At 37.9% G+C, this 18,231-nt stretch overlaps 1 protein-coding gene across 1 annotated transcript in view; it reads left to right on the top strand.

Moving 5' to 3' along the window:
- The window catches only part of LOC122809691 (von Willebrand factor A domain-containing protein 5A-like), a 338,530-nt gene that overhangs the window by 78,248 nt on the left and 242,051 nt on the right, over nt 1–18,231 (top strand). The window contains exon 4 of the mRNA XM_044081367.1: nt 1,190–1,224. Coding sequence (XP_043937302.1) covers nt 1,190–1,224 — 35 coding nt within the window. The remainder of the gene's footprint in view (nt 1–1,189; nt 1,225–18,231) is intronic.

Genomic DNA, 18,231 nt, shown 5'->3' with positions numbered 1-18,231 from the left:
AAAAGACAAGTCAAAGACCAGTTAGTATTATGACTTTTACATGCTATTAGTTATGAGCAACAGTGAAAAATAAATTTTCCTAACTAATAGGAATAAATTATTTTCTTAGTAGAAAGATAAAGATTTCTCTAAGGCATGAAAAGTTTCATTACAAGACATTTACGCTAGTATTGCATATGTGGGTATCTAAATAAGTATATATAGAGAGATTTCACTTTCTAAATATGCATACAGAGATAGAAGCTTGAAAATATTAATAAAGACTGTAACATGCTTTACTAACCAAAAAAAAAAGCTAAAAACTAATTCATTTATATTTAACATTGCAGCATAAAGTTGCAAATACTGACCATTTACAAAGCAACAATCATAAACATATATGTATTATATTTGCTTCATTATCGTGACTATGAAAGCATTCTATAATTTGATTTATTTAAGCTGTTGCATGCTTTGAAACATGTGCTAAACAAATACGGTTGGAAATATTTCTTATGTACGTCAAGCTTGCATCTAGAAATCAGTCGATAACTTAGTATTAATTTGTTCAGCTGAACATTTTTGCCATGGTCACACATAATATAATCAGTCAGGTTTTTGAAAAATAGTATTAAAAGAATCCATTAATGATGGTGGGTGGTGGTTAGCATAATGGTTAATGTGTGTACCTCATAGATAAGAGTTTGATTCTCACCAAGGAAAACTGGCTAAGCTTAAAATGGTTCACAGGTACAGTTAGCCTAGTTCTTACCTATGATACTTCAACTCCTGGACATATATTGTCTGGCAGTTGGTGCAGAGTGTTATGGCTGTCTGCTGTAGTCCCTGTGGTATAGGGATTGATTCCCTCAGCCCTCATTTGCCTTCTGTGCAGAGCCGGATCCAGCACTAGGCAACCAAGGCAGTTGCTTATAGCCTTCTGGTTTGGGGGCCTCACTAGCTGGATGGCTGCCACAAACTTACTTTTCTGTGGGGTGGGTTTGTCATAATGGTTATGGTCTTGCCTCATAAACACAAGGTACAGAGTTTGATTCTCATAATGGGACATTGGCTAGGATTAAAATGGCACTTCGGGCAGTTAGCCTAGTATTCACCTATGAAAGGTGAAAGGTACTGACTGCATAAATAGACATACTATATTTTTATTTTATAAATCATGTATAGTTTAACTTAAATTTATATTTTGTAGCTTTTCGTGTTGTCGATGTACCTCAGGACATTCAGGTAAATATAATATTTTAATTTTAAAAATCAAGGGCATTTCTTCCAACTGCACTGTCTGAAATGATTTTATCTGTGTGCAAAAAACAAGTATGGTAAAATTAAGAGCAATACAGAACTGTGTACAAGCACCTGTAACATTGGTGCTAGAATTTAAATATTTTTGTAATTTATGCATGGCAAGTTCCACAGCCTGTAAGTAAGCCTGCTGCATGTTAACTTAGTATAAATTTCTGTCTCAGTCACAAAACTGTTGCAAGGATCATTACCAGTTCATAGTTTTAACAGGGTGGGCTACTGAAGCGGGTCTACTTTAAAACACAGACACACCAAAACACAGAGACCAGAAGATCGACATCTGAGATGACCGACAGTTTAAAAGCCCGATGCTGAGAACACTGACATGTTAAGGTAAGTGTGCGATAGTGACAGACTTTAGGTTAGGGGCGGGTTAAGTGAGTTAGGGTTAGGATGCGGGTTAGGTGAGTGTGCGATAGTGACGGACCTTAAGGTTAGGGTTTGGGTTAAGGTTAGTGCATAGATAGTTGTGTATGTAAGGTTTAGTGTAGGTTTGTAAGGTTTCTGGTGTGCTTGTGTTGTGTGTGTGTTTTTCGGAAAAGGTATTTGTTTTGTTTTGTTGATTATCGGGATTGTGGTTTGTCGGGCATGTGAAGTTTCGTGCTTTTGAACTGTCGATCTTCCGGTCTCGGTGTTCTCGTCATCGGTGTTTTGGCGTGTCGGTGTTCTAAAGTAGACCCATTGAAGCACGTGTCATTTGTAATTTTTTCAGAAGTGAGAAATATAGCCATAATAATAATGTCTAGTAAATAAGAATAAAAAAGAAAGTGTGAGGGAGAAAACAATGTATGATTTGCGTTACCTATTCACATTTGTAGACTTGTAGTACAATTATACAATTAAGTCAGGGAGATTGTACCTATGGTATCCACAGCACAGGTATATCTATAAACGATCATTTAGAATTAAATATGCCAATATATATATATGTATATATATATATATATATATATATATATATATATATATATATATATATGATAAACATGATGTTATATATATATATATATAGTTCCCCTTTATAATCTCAAAATACTAAAATCTCGAATTTTAGTATCTCGAAACTATAAAGTCGAATGTCCCAAAATCCCGAAACACACAATCACGAACATACAGAAACCATACACCACACAACACGCTCACCATCCAACCCATGTCACACAAACTACACAAACCTACACTTCATACATGGAGGGGAGGGCGAGCCCCGCTGCACCCCCACACCCCCTTACTTATATATACCAACTCTGAGATTGCACTAACAGAAAAAAAAACATAACTCACAGCCAGACATTCTACTCTCCCTCACACACACACACACACACACACACACACACACACACACACACACACACGCACACACACACACACACACACACACACACACACACACACACACACACACACACACACATCACACATACACAAACACATCCAACACTCACACTTTCACCTCCCTACCCTAACCCACACGCACAACTTACAAAAACACTCACATACACTCACTGACCTTAACTTCCGTACAACATCCTGGCCAAACACTTCCCATCCCATAGCTGAAATGCATAAGCGCGGATTCGAGATATTCAAATTCTCGCTTATGCACTTTCGATATTTTGCATTATCGCCTTTATGGTCTCGAGATTCTGAAATTCGAGATTTCAGTATATCCTAATTATAAAGGGGAATTATATACATATATATATATATATATATATATATATATATATATCTACACATGATGTTATGCCAATCCATAATTTTGGGTATTGTAACATATTTACAACTGCAGGGTTTAGACGACTTTACTAGAAATAATATAGTTTATAAGCTATTTCTTATTTTGCAATCACTGTATTAGTATGAAGAGCTTTTACTTACTAACACCAATTATTTCATAAATTATCAGGCATTACGATGAATGTGTCTATGGCTTGGAAAGACCAAAATATGTGCTTGCATGGGATGTAGGCCATTGATCAAGGGATATCTAATTGAAAAAAAAAATCAGACATACCATCGTTTTAACGATTATTCATTTCCATCACACACACACACACACACACACACACAGGCAGCCATGGGTCATAAGCTGGAAAATCTACACACAAGATCAGGCCTGTTTTACAGGTAGGTCTGGAAAGCATAATTGTGCCTTAAGATATAACTTGTGTGTGCCACTAAAATTGATTTATTCACTCTGAGTACACACCAGCCCTCTGGTTTTCCAGTGTTACACCTGCCATGACTATCCTCCCTTTCTTTCTCACATGTCAGGAATGCCTTAGCTGCTCATCTTCACACTGAGACAGAGGAGTGTTTTTAGATTGATGGTTTTAAAGTCTCCAGTCATGCAGGTTCCACATCCAGACTATTGTATTTATGTGCCACAGCTGTAAGCGTGTATTGTACATGCTCATCAACATGTTAATTTGTTGTTTTTACCACTCAAAGGGCAACATGACCAGTCAGATTGTTCATTGTGTGACAGACCTGGATCTGTTTTCTTATGACAAGAGTTAAATAGTTCTAACTATTGGTTCTTTGGAAATTATAAATGATTATGTAGTAGGAGTATCGGGGAAAAGAGGATATATTTCTAACCAGTAATCTCAAAGGAAAAAAAAAAGTTGTAGCACATACAAGATAATATGTACTCCAGATTGGTCAGCATAGAGTAACTCATCCAAGGGTAATGACATTGTATTCCAGATTAAAGCAGTGTCTCGATGAATCTAAATAGGATATAGCAGTTGCTAAAAATAAAAGTTCTTTTTTGCCTTTGGAGGTATTAATAGAGCCATTAACAAAAAGCTACTTAACTGAAAAAATCTAAAAAAATTAAGAAATTTGAGGAAGTGAAACCTCATCTCTTTATGCTGAAGTTAAAGGCCAAGCCCCATGAAGAGGTGACAGACCAGTCCTATTATTTTACTCCATTACCATCCCATAATTTATAGACATTTTTGTCAGGGTAGCAGTCATGGTGGCAGGGAGTAGGAGCTTTTTTTGTCAGCTATTTTTTCCAATATACTTGGAAAAGATTTATACAATTCAGTTCAGACAATCACCTTAGATGGGACCAGTCCAGATGACTGGGATAGAAAGCTCACTGTGTCTACTTACAGGAGTCAGTGTAATATGCATATGCACAATATAATTTATAAAATACAAAACCACTGTAAGTCAGGCAGTGAACAAGTAAACCTGCAGATATGAAAGCTCTTATCATCCGCATGCTTGTTTTCATTGTCTGGAAATTGATATGCTTTTTTTATTCCTACCCCAAAGTAAATGCTTTGCAATAGAGTAGATTTGTTTAACCAATGGAGTTGAATATAATTTGTACTAGGTAAAGTAGCTAAAGAAATAAAACCATTTTGTGGTTTATTATTTCTGAAATGTTGAATGCTATAACACTTCTTTTCTTTTAAAAATAAAAATCTCTTTATTTGGATTTAACAAGTCCATCAACATTTAAAACAGCGTGTAACAAGATAAACAATAAATATCTGGAAAAGTCCATAAGAAGAATGCTAACATATTCTTAACCATTAGTACTTTTTCCAGTAAATTATTGAGCTTTTGCCAAGATATGTACTGATGAGTTATATTTAAAGCTCGCATTCTTATGGTTGACAGCTCATTTTTACAGACTGTCTTAGCGAGCACATACATTCACCAAATGCTAATTCAGTTTTACATTTCCAGGTTTTTGTTATAATGTTTCTTGCAATGGCAAGTATTGCCCAAATAAGAGGTATTTGAGAAATAGTTATAGCTGCTAGAATTGCTCCAGAATCAAGGAGTCTGTAATAATGCAGTTGTCTGACCTCAAAGCATGAGAAAAGTTTCTAAAATCCCCCCAACAGGAAGTCATCAACTTACATTCCATTATCATGTGTAACCAATCAGCATTAAGAACTTCATTACACCACCAGCATTTCATTTTTCCTTGTTTACATCTTTGTGAAATTTTATGAGGTGTAAGAAAGACTCTATGCAGAAATTTCCTTGTATAGATTTTCCAATAAAGTGAGGATGGTGACTTTCCTGCAGATTTTAAGAATAACTTTTTATTTAGTTCTGAAAGTGGTTCATTGTTAATTTTTGTTGTGAAGTTCCAGATTGTCATATCTGTGGTAACAAATTCAGTTCTAATAATCTTGTATATAATTGATAGCTATGACTTTCCCTTGAGTGGCCCATTATTAACATTAGAGAATAGACCCAAGGTTTTTGGAACCGGTCTGGTTTGATGATCTAGCAATATTTTGATTTTATCCTGAATATATTCTTTACAGGTATGTGTATCTAACAAGCCTACTTGCTCTGTGTTATATCTTTCTATTAAATATTCAACATGATGTATTTTGTTTCCATTAAGAAATGAATGCAAAAAATATTAGGTTACTATTCTTGAGAACTGTCATTATGTTTGTATTAAAAGATACTAAGCATCCATTATTAAATGAATGGAGAATAATAGGATTAGTAATTTTTTGACTAAGCAATTTGAATTCATAAACCTTTTAAAGATTGAAAGGATTTGGTTAATAAAAGGCATAAAAGTAAAACTGTATATTTCATTCAGAACAAAGTCTTTTAGAGCCCACTAGAATATATTGATACCCAGTTTCATATAAGAATCTATGATACGTTTGTTGTTGTCTATTAATAATTTCCTCATGTGAAGATTTCCAACAAGAGACATATGAATAATGTAACCACAGTAACATTATTTTAATAATTAGAGGATTAGTATATAGATCAATGTTTGGAAACCCAATGCCACCTTCCGCCCAGCTTTTGACATGCCAGTCTAAAGATATCCTTTTTTTAGGGTATAATAAGAATTTAAGTAAGGTACAATTTATTTTTCTTATATATTTATTTTTTTTTCACGGGGGATTAATGATTGACTATAGTATAAGAATTCTGGTAAAAATTATAATTTTAATCAGAGTGAGTCTATCTTCCATTGTAAAGAACAGCTTATTCCAATTGTCTATTAACTTTATGATTTCATTTGTTGAGTTTTTATAGTTTATAAATATGGAATATTTGTTCTTACTTTCAATGGTGATGCCTAAATATTTAATTTGAGAATTTCCCAGTTAAAATTTTTATGTGATTTTAAAAAAGTGGTTATTTTTTATTTATAAACAATGTTTTAGTTTTATTATGATTAAATTTCAAACTTGAAACCTTTACAAAGTGATCTAAGGCTTTGTGTATATGATCTAATGAGTGCTCTGTCACTACATGTCAACAGTATGTCATCAGCAAAAAGCTGGATTTTTGATTAAAAGTCTTTCTGCAGTATTCAGTAAAGTATGCATAGGCTCCATGTAGAGCCTACATAGAATGTATCCATGTACACAGCCACAGTTCCCCCTCAGCAGAGCTCCAGATATATATCAATTATGGTATGCACCTAAGGGAGGTCAAAGCAACATGGATATTGAATCTGTGTAAAACTGATGGTGTAGCCACATACCTTTCAGACCATCAGCCTTGACTTAAAGGTGTACAAGACATTTTATTTCATTAACTTGCATTTTATTTTTTTTTACATTGATGTACTTGTTTGCATGGTGTGGTGCATTGCCTAGCTATGCTTATATTTGCACACATATGCATCAGACATCCGCTAGACATCTAAAGATAGAAACCAAATGCATTCAATGTTAATAAATAATTTTTTTCCATGTGCTTGTTTGCACGATGCAAAGTGTTGCTTAGCTAGGTGTATCTAGGTATACTTAAACAGTAAACATCCTCTAGACAGCTTAAAATAGAAACCAGATGCATTCAGTTGTTCTAGGTCTGCTGTGCCTGGCAACGCACAAACCCATGAAGCAAAGCTGATCTACATACAGGCACTTTTGTAGTATATCTGAAAATATTCAAATGCCCTTCACTATCCCACTGGCTAAATAGGTTGAGTCATGATCTAGAGAGTAGTAGGTCCCAGGTTTGAGTCCAGGCTAGTAATGCTTTTTACATATAATGCTGTGAAACTGTGTCAGCTGACTGAAACATTGGTTGACTTTAAACTAAATAATTGTTGCATTTAGAAAAGCTGCGTGATGCTAAGCAGAGCTTAAACATGGTCAATGGTCTTTTCCATTTTGCCCATTGCTAAGCTTCACTTAAACATGGTTTGCGCAAGTTTGCATGATGCTAAGAAATGCGACACATTTTTTAAAGTTACAGTATGATGTGCAAGTGCGGGAATGCAGCCTATTTAAAGGCCAATAGGGAGGAATTTCACATCATTCCTTGGAGCCTGACCTTGACTGTGGGTATGGCTGCTGGTGTTAGTGAGGGAGTGCACTTTAGGGGACAAAAGTGAAGTGTACAGGAGTCAAGGATTTTTACTGGACTCCTTGTACAACACCACGGCCCCTGACTGTTGTAGGGTAACTACCAGTGCTGAGAGTGTAAGTCTGAGGCCTGTGATAGTTTGGCCAGAGACCTAACCAGTGCAACTGGTATCCCTCAAAGTGGTGAGTAGTGTCATTACCACTATGATGACCTGTACTGTAGGAAGAGGGGAACCTTGGACACCTGTGTCCCAGAGGTTAGAGATGGGCACACTCCGCAGATATAGAAGTATGTTTTCCAGTAATTTATAAATATACAAGCTGAATCTGTGCAAAACTGGTATGCATTATGGTTTGCTTCTCTTACCACAGCTGCAAAAGAGAGGGCTTGAAATATAAAAAGGATGAGGCAAGTGTGTGGTATATAAGAAAATCATTAAAGTAATAACTTAACGCACAGCTTAATAATACAATAATGTAAACACAGATTTTGCAGTCTCATTACAGCTGACTGCACCTCCAGGCATTTCTGCAGTTATCTCCTATTGCTCCTCTAGGCATGAAATATTTATTGTTCATATTTGCATTAATAATTCCAAAACCATGTTACATACAAGGTACCAGGATATTTTGTCTTGAAGCATATGTGATGGCAAACACAACTGTATTGATATTTGACCTCTGTCAATGAGTATTTGCTAGAACTGTAAGGTGATAATTTCATTTTTTAAAGGCTCAAGCCACGCCCACTGGGAGTTAAAGGTACACACTCAAAAGAGCTGTACTGGAGGGAATGAGTTAACAGTCAGGTGTGAAATACCTGATATAATCTTTATTAATGTGTCAGTGGATATCTGAAATGGTAAGGCAAGTTAACACAAGTAAGCATGCAGTACTGTGTAGCATAGCTTCCAACCATCAGTTAATGTTGTTAAGAGTCACTGTTCTGGTCTGCTCATTGTCTGAAATATGATGTAGATTGCACTCAATAAATGAACAAGGTATATGGATAAGTTAGCAGAAGTCCTAGACAGCTATCCATGTGTGTAAATGCCAGATATGAAGCAACATTAATCAATAAAGTGTAAAAGGAGATGGTGATTTGATAATTAATGTTTTCAAATAAAGTGTTCAGTATTTCTGTAGTCACTGCTTGTGGGTGGTAATCTGACACCAGACAACTGTTAAATGTGAAGTACTAAATAATGTGTCAACATATGTCATAAATAAATGCAATTAAATACCCAAATTAAAAGACAAGCTTGTGCCCTGCTCATTTTGTATGTTATATGCTGTAGGTTGCAGTTAATAAATGAAGAGGGTAAATGTGTAAGGTAATAGAAAGGAGATGTTGTTCTGGTAAGTTAAGATTTTCAAATAAAATGTTCAGTATTCCTGTAGTCACTGCTTGTGGGTTCTAATCTGACACCAGACAACTGATAAATGTGAAGTACTAAATAATGTGTCAACATATGTCATAAATAAATGCAGTGCAATACCCAGATTAAGGGGCAAGCTTGTGTTCTGCTCATTTTGTCTGATATATGCTGTAGGTTGCAGTTAATAAATGAACAGGGTAAATGTGTAAGGTAACGGTACTCCTACACAACTATGCATGTGTGTAAATGCACAATTTGACACAACATGTAGGAGATGGCAGCCTGATAATTTACATTTTAAAATAAAACATTCAGTATTCCTGTAGTCCCTGCTTGTGGGTTCTAATCCCTCACCAGACAACTGATAAATGTCCAGCTGTCTAGTGTAATTAGTGTACACAAACATACCTTTCAACTGTCATAATTTTTGCAGAATGTAATAAATATTGCCCCATATTCTGGTCCTTTGATTTGCCGATATATGACATTACTTGAAATGCAATTTAATGGCAAATCTGTTATCAGAACACCTTGCTACTATTGTATGAGCACACTGTGTAAAAACGTTCCCTGCTGTTGTGCCTTTGTATCACCATTATATATATGGCTTGGCCCGTAATGTCCCATGCTAAGAGGTTGAGAGTTATGTATGTGGAACATCTTATATACAATATAAGCAGTCAGTGTTCTCAAAAGTGAAATTTAGCATATCTAGAAGCATGTAGTTGTAGTCTGTGTTGTTATATTATCTGTGAAGTTACTAATGTTCTTATTTTATCTTTTACCCCACCCCTTCTCTTCATTTATTTATTAATTATATTAATTATATTTATTATTATCATTTGGTATTATATTATTTGTAATTACCTCTTGTGTTGGCTTTATGCATAACTTAATATTGTTTTGCTGTTAAAAAGCTTTCATTTACATTATTTGTGGTTGTGTTCCTCATTATATTATTTTCTATTTGTTTCCGTCACTCATTATTATTTTCTCTTATGTTATTAATTACATTTGTTTTGGTTAAGTTTATTTTTTCTTATGTTTATCTTTCATTTACCACAGTATGACAAGGTAGGCTGGTTCCCAGTGATCCAATTACCTTGGCTCCCCTGACTGTAGCACCAGGGCCCAGCACATCTGAGCCACAGCCTGGTGGCACCCCTTTTGCTGCCCCTGCATTACCTGCTTCATCCCTCTCAGTGTGGAGGTGGAGGGGGTGATTTTGTCACCCAAGACCAACTGCCAGGCATGGTGCATAAGCTTGTCCGCCAAAGTGTTGGTGCCCACCTACGCAGGATAACGAGCATGTTGTCCATCCTGGTAGGGCAGCCTCACCTCAGGTGCTGGCATCAAACACTGCCTCCACAGGAGCAGTGAAGGTACAGCACTGACAGTCCCATGGGTGAGGACTTGAGTCACACTGCTACTGTGTCTGACATCCATGGGACGGGGATTCCACAACATCCTCCTAAACCAAGGTGGTCACCCCCTCTTGTTTCACACACCAACCCTGTCTGCTGTCTTGTCTGTCTGCAAAAGCTTCCTCACCTTTCAACTTACCTTCCCCACACATACTTATGTCCCTTCCCCAACATTCCACTATCTCCTTAAAAAAAAAAATGAAAAATGGGTGCCTGTTCCAAAAAAATAAAATATATATCTATATATCTATATATCTATATATATATATATATATATATATATATATATATATATATATATATATATATATATATATATATATATATATATATATATATATATATATATATTTTCCCATACATACCTCTCCATTTTGTACGTGTGTCCTCTGGACACACTTTGGTCCAGTTGGCTTGACAATGCACTTATGTTGTCATCACCCCTCTCTCTGGGGGTGACAGTCCAAATTCAGCTATAAAGCTGTTAAAGTGCACAGTTGTTGCCATTGAAGAAAAGGATAGATATAGTGCTTTCCTACACATACCTAGCTGCCTTTCCCTATGTTTCCCCTGCTTACTCCCCATTTCACCACTGTCCTATCGCGCAACATCCCTAAGCTATTCTAAATGGCAGTATATTAATATATGTATTTGAAAACATAATAATCATGTCTAAAAGTACAACTCCACCTATTTTGAAACCCTGACCATTGCACCAGAAGTGCAGTGCATCAACCCACCGAGCCACACAACCAGTTTATTAGCACAGGAGTTTTAAGCAAAACATAGTAATTGTCATTTTCTCTGCATTAATAGTGTTTAAGTGATGCTGTGCATCATGCCACATTGGGCCAATCTGCTAAAGGTTTAATGGATAAATAAGAGTATAAATCACTCTGGTACAGAAATACATCACTATAAAGCCATACACATTATAATAGATGTAAGTGAGGTATGTAATGGCAGCTAAGTGTTTGATTATACCTACAACATGTAAAAATACACCTGCTAAAAGATTAATGGAAAAATAAGAGTTTAACTTGAACTCTGGCAGAGAAATACATCACTACAAAGCCATATACATAATAATAGATGTAAGTGAGGTATGTAACAGCAGGTAAATGTGCAATTATATCTGCAACATGTAAAACTACACCTGTGATAGCAGTGACTCAGTAGCACAATCTGTTAAATGCTTTGACAACACTAATTTTTGTTACACATGGTCCTGGGTTAAAATACAGCTGTGTCTAGCATTTTAAATATAGGTATGTCTACATCAACAGTATAAATTCTGATATGTATGACTTTGTCATCACCTATTTAACACCCAAAGCAGAACAGATTGAATGTCTGTCACTAAATAATGGAAGTCAAAGGCCTACAGATAAGTCCATGTTTAAACTATTCCTATTAAACACTAGAAAGTTCATAGAATGTTAGGTTATGCATTAGTATAAATTCCCAGAGGATTTGGAAGTATGTAAGTCAGATGAGGCCCAGTCATATCAAACTGCATCCCACAATGATTTGCTAGTGATATTACAGACAACCACAGCTGCACAAGTAACATACATATATGGAAATTGTGCTAGAAGCAAGGGTTGCCAGCCCAGACATCCCAGCTGACAACCATGACATAACACATGACTTGGCAGTTATCCAACTGGATGACATAATGGTTAATGTACCCCTACCTTGTTCTTGAACATACCAAGCATGCTGCCTTTCACTGTGTTTATGATACCTTTGGCTAACATACTTATCTTAAATGCATACCTTAATTTCCAGTGGCATGGGTTCCCTAAATCAGGCTCTGGCTGTACACCAAAGCTGCCACAGGTCCCATATTTACTCTTAACTGTTGCTGTTTTGCACATTCTACAGCCTGACTATACATATTGCCTCCAGTAGCAGCAGCTTCAGCATGTAGCACACACATCTATATGTAACAAGTAGCTGCTACAAACATTCTGTCTATGCTGACATAGTGTCTTTACCCCAGTAATTTCCACCTCAGCATATGAGAAAGGGGAAAGAATCTACAGTGAGGCCTTATATCTTGTTGAGTAGTTGCATGGGAGTGGCTGATTATACTGCAGATCAGCTGTGTGTGCTGCATGTAGCATTCCTGCAACACAGATTTGTTCAAAGGCAATCACCTGTTAATGAGAACCATATTAAAAAGGCAAACTCATAGCTAGGGGAACCATTGTGTATGAGAGCTAGTCTGTATGGTTAACTCATTGACATAGTACTACTATAGCTGTATCTTTCAACAGAGGAGTATTGTACTCCATCAGGTATGTATCCATTTTGTTTCCAACATGATGCATGTTTGAATATACCTAGTGGGAATGCAAATTACATCAGTAAGCCTTTCTTAACACTGTACTGTTGACATATCATTGATCTCCAGCTGTATTACAACTACAGAGGATGTAGAATACAGCAAGGGTATAATGCTCTGTGTTAACTAGGTACACAGGTTTCCTGGATGCTTCCTTTGTTATCAGTTGTAATACCACACTGCTATTTGGTTGGCACTGTTGTTTATACATACATTACGGGGGGTGGGGTCCTGCTTTGGGGCTCACTACAATGGACTCCTATGTTGGGTGAGAGATCATACATGAGTGTCTGTGCTAGCACAAAGAGGAGTAGGTGACTATTGCTACTATCACAATTGTGTCCACTACCTTGGTATGTTTGGCACACTGTTTAATATGAGATGTGTAATCAAGTGGGGAATACTTATAGCCTTCCTCTATTACTGTATCTCTACATACTGTACTCCCACATATGTGATCCTGACATGTGCTCTCATTTATTTCTATTTCACGGGATATCATCCATGCAATATGCCATGCGCCTTTCACTGAGGCAGAAAATTACTTCATTACTGAGGCCTTGTGACAACACTACTAAGTCCTGCTGTCCAGAAGGAGGGCAAATAGGCAAGAGCATGCAGCCTTGTGGGATGAACTGGTGCATAACATTAATGCAATGGGTCACCAGAATCACACATATGAGCAAGTGCAACATCATGCCACAGATATAATCAGCTTGGCATGCAGACATGCAGTGGATGTGGCCAGGGATCGTCAGGTCATTGGTGGTGGACCTGCAGTGGAATAACCTGTGTCAGCCACAGAAGAATTCCTGGTGATCCATGCAACAAAGGACAGCCCCCAGGCATCCATCACCCAATATGTCACGGATGTGGGTACCACCATTTCCACTCAAGAGGAGCGTCCAGGTATGTTTAGTTGGATCAGCACTGGAATACTGTTGCATCTAGTGTGTCAAGGTGTACATATTTTTATGTGGGTGTCAGGTGTTTTATGGGGAGGAAGGAGGTTAGTTGCAATTTTAAGCTCATGCACAGATTGTGACCCACGTACCTGTTAACCTAGTAGCTACTGTAAATCTGAGATATTTGGACATATTACCCCTGTTTTACTGTAACATGCACTGTTGTTTACATTACCTCTCACTCAAACTTTTTCAGAACCGTCAGGAATAGGAAGAGGCCATGCTCCTGCTGCTGGTAAGCATAAATCTGTTTTGTCAGAGATGTAGATCTAGTTCAATGTATTCACTGAAGTGTCATCTCAGGCCTGCTGGCTGGATTGATGTACTGTCTGCATGATTGCCAACTGTACAGATATTCCCTGACTGTGCACAATTTAGACTCAAAACTATGCCTTGTAGGTGCGACCACAGTGAGTGATTTGGCAGTATTGTCAGGACATCACAGATTGCCATGTCAACTGTGCAGAGTTTTGCAGAATGGCAACAATGTACATCATTTATCTTTTGCTCATGAGATTCTCATTTAAATAACTTTTATTTCCATATAATTACATGTTTGAGTTAGAAAATAATGTCTTTATATATGTAGGAGGTTTTGGGTTATATAACTGTGTAATAGTGACAGCATTGTATACAGCTTAACATGTATAGCAACATAGTACTGCAGAGCATAGTAGTGCAGATTTTAATATAATGCTTTCCCCTTTTTGTCACAGGTGACCAGGGAGGTTGGTCTTTGTCCCCTTCACAATCTGATGTCAGTGTGTCTTCAGACTCTGCTGATGATGGTGGACAAAGTGAGGAACAGTTGGGGGTGTCAGGGGCTGAATCTGTCACAGAGGTTGACATCCCTCATCTGCTATCATTATCACTGTAAACACCCAGTATGCCTACGCATACCTAGCCCACTGTGGTCACAGATGTTGGACAGCTGGAGGGTGGGGACATCGAACAGGGAAGTGTTGTTACTGTGGATGCAGTGACTGTCAACACTGGCCATAGCCAAACAGTTGGTGAGGTTCCACACAGGTGGATTGGTAGGGGTGCTTGTAGGCCTGCTGACCTCCTCCATCTGTTGCAGATGTCTCATCATATGTCACTCAGCACATGTTTAGGGTCATCATGGAAGCACAGGCACATTCAGAAAGGAACTCCTGACCAATGCTCAGGATTATGGATGCAGCACAGTCTGACATCTGTGACTGTCTCCACCGTGCTGCTGTTAACCTGGAGGGTGACTGGTGCAGTAGAAAGACGTTGATCTGGGACAGATCACACACTGACTGCCTTGGAATGCACGTTCACTATGATGGAACATCTAGTTGGAGATAAGTGTCAGTCTCATGGACGTAGGTCAGCAACTAAATCTGCTGAGAGTCAAAGTGGCCATGTGCAATCATGCTCCCGTAGTGGCATTATATCCAGAGATCCAGAGGGGAGTGCACTGTCCACACCCAGACATGGCAGGCCATGGGCTCATGGTCCTGAGTGTTCCCGTGGAGGACACATTCCCAGTGGATAGCAGTCACCCTCAGGTAGTAGCACAGCATCTGACCTTGGGCGTGGAGGTGCCAGTGCAATTCATGGCAGAACCAGTTTACATGTTCGAGGGTGGAGATGATGAACTGTCAGCTGTACCATGCACGGCTCACAGTTGTCAAACACACAGACACATAGGGCTAGCACTGAGCTTGGCTGTGTTCACATAAAAACTCACATACCACTGTCACATTCAGGACACCTACAGACACAAACACACCACATTATGGTCCATCTTGCCTGCTTCCCTTCCTGATTCAGAACTCACTGGCCATCCTATTGGGTCAGCCTAGGCCTCCTGCACCTCCACATAACACCCTGTGCAAATGATGATACCTGTGCCACATCCCTATCAACTTTCTCATGGAATCAGGGAAATAAAGCTATGTGCCTGATGCACAGGGTGACTATCTACATTAATATGCTTTTGATATGCTGCTTTATTGGTCATTTACAGATATTGTACATTGCCATTTATAATGAGTATACCATAATTATGTGCACACGTTACGACGGATGCTGTTGCAATGGCTGTGTAGTCACACAGTGACAGGTGTCCCATGGAAATGTTTGTTTCATTTTCAGGATTGTGTAGGACACACCTATGAGTAAACATCTAAAATCAAACCATCAATGTTAGATCATAGCATTGAATGTCAGCACAGCCGTTTAGCACAGAAGTCAGCACAGAAGCTTACTATCTGAGCTTTGGCCGGCTAACATCTACCTGAAATCAACTGGGCATATAAGTGAATTTACGTTAACTTTTATCTGCTCATTTTCATATAGTACTATATTTCATTTATTTATTTGTGTTTTTCACTGAATATTAACTCAGCTGAAGTTGTGGCTGTCTCTCTACAGTGTATTTGTTAGAATTTCTGTGTAGCCATTGATAGCAGTGGGGGGAAGTTTCATCTCATCACTGATATTCTGTCCTGCCTTCTATAAGTGGTACATTTTGAGTTATCTCTGCTTAATATCTGAGCTTTGGCCAGCTAACATCTACCTGAAATCATATGGACGTATAAGTGAATTTAAGTACACTTTTATCTGCTCTTTTTCATATAGTACTGTATTTAATTTATTTATTTGTGTTTTTCACTGAATATTAGCTCAACTGAAGTTGTGGCTGTCTCTCACCAGAGTACTTGTTAGAATTTCTGTGTAGCCAATGATAGCAGTGGGGGTAGTTTCACCTCATCACTGATATTCTGTCCTGCCTTATATAAGTGGTACATTTTGAGTTATCTCTGCTTAATATCTGAGCTTTGGCTGGCTAACATCTACCTGAAATCAACTGGACGTATAAGTGAATTTGAGTATACTTTTATCAACTCTTTTTCATATAGTACTGTATTTAATTTATTTATTTGTGTTTTTCACTGAACATTAACTCATCTGAAGTTGTGGCTGTCTCTCTACAGTTGGTGACTTTGAAATTGCCCGCCCGTCTTGTAGATTTGTATTTGGATACTCCTTCTGGGTCCATCTTATTTGCTCACTGAACTGAGTGCAGTGAGATCATATTCTGATTTCAGGCACTCCTACTGTGTACAAAGAGAGCATTTGGGAAGGACAACCCCTGTAGCCTCATAATCCTGCTCTGTTCCCTCCCTAAAAAAATAAATAAAAATAAAAATATATATATTTTTTTATTTAGCTGCTCTTACTGTAACTGTCTTAGTTGCTCTTCTACGTGCTGTTATCTGTTCAGTCGCTCTTACTCTGCACTTATTACTGCTTGTTAGTAACCTTCTAATTTACTGCCTTCTGCATTTGTTTTTAGTCATTTGTTTATTTAATTGCATTTATTTGAACTGGATTTGCCGTAGTGTTGCTACACACTCTGATGTGCTGGCCTGCACTGCAATTTGAATTGTATTTATTGCTGTTTTAGCTGCTTTTCTGTAACAATAAAAAAATTCTAAGCTTTTGTCCTACCTTTCCTGTAACTAGTCAAGTCCACATACAGACTTGCTGTATCCAGGACTGTTGGTAAGCTTCTGAGCCCCCCAAGCCTTTCTGTGTTAGAGGGAAGCCTTCTAGCTTATCAGTGGGAGTGGTAAGCACTAGGCAGCCTATCTACCACGGGAAGAGTAGGTTTTGGCCCTGAAATTGTAGTTCATTGGCCGTTTGGGAAGCTTTTCCATCTCTTTCTACCTTCTGATTTAAAAGTCTGTGTTTGTGCTTGTTTCCTGCCTTTCCTGTTACTAGTCTAGTCCAGGTGCAGATTTGCTGTATCCAGGAGTCTTTGTAAGCTTCTGAGCTCCTCAAGCCATTCTGTGTTGGAGGGAAGCCTTCTAGCTTATCAGTGGGAGTGGTAAGCATCAGGTAGCCTATCTAATACAAGAGGAGTGGTCCCTGGCCAAGAAATTGTAGCTATTGGCTGTTTGAGCAGTTTTTTCCCATCTCTTTCAACCTTCTGTTTTGAAAGCTGCGCTTATGCCTGTTTCATGCCTTTCCTATAACTAGCCTAGTTCAGTTACAGAGTTGCTGTATCCAGGACTGTTGGTAAGCTTCTGAGCCCCACAAGCCTTTCTGTGTTGGAGGATAGTCTTCTAGCTTATCAGTGGGAGCAGTAAGCACTAGTAGCCTGTCTACCACGAGAGGAGAGGTTCTTGGCCCAGAAATTGTAGTTTATTGACCATTTGGACAGTTTGTCTATCTCTTTCAACTTTCTGGTTTAAAAAAACACATCTGTGTTTGTTTCCCATCTTTCCTGTAACTAACATACTGGGTAGCACTAGAAAGCCTTAAACTGATATGAGCTTCTAGCTTAGAAGAGAGACGTTGGAGTGATTAAGTATCAGTTTTCTGTGCTTTCTTGCTGTACTTAACTGTTTTCCGCCTAAACACAGATTTTCCAGTGTTGATTGTGATCTAAAAGTTGGTTTTTTTCACATATTGTACTTATTTGACTACCTGCACTTTTAAAAAGTTGTT

The sequence above is a fragment of the Protopterus annectens genome, chromosome 8.part0 (genome assembly GCF_019279795.1).
Source record: "Protopterus annectens isolate FY-2018-M chromosome 8.part0, PAN1.0, whole genome shotgun sequence".
Taxonomy (NCBI): Eukaryota; Metazoa; Chordata; order Ceratodontiformes; family Protopteridae; genus Protopterus; species Protopterus annectens.
The sequence above is the reverse complement of the archived record's forward strand: the minus strand, read 5'-3'. Positions and strand labels throughout refer to the sequence as shown.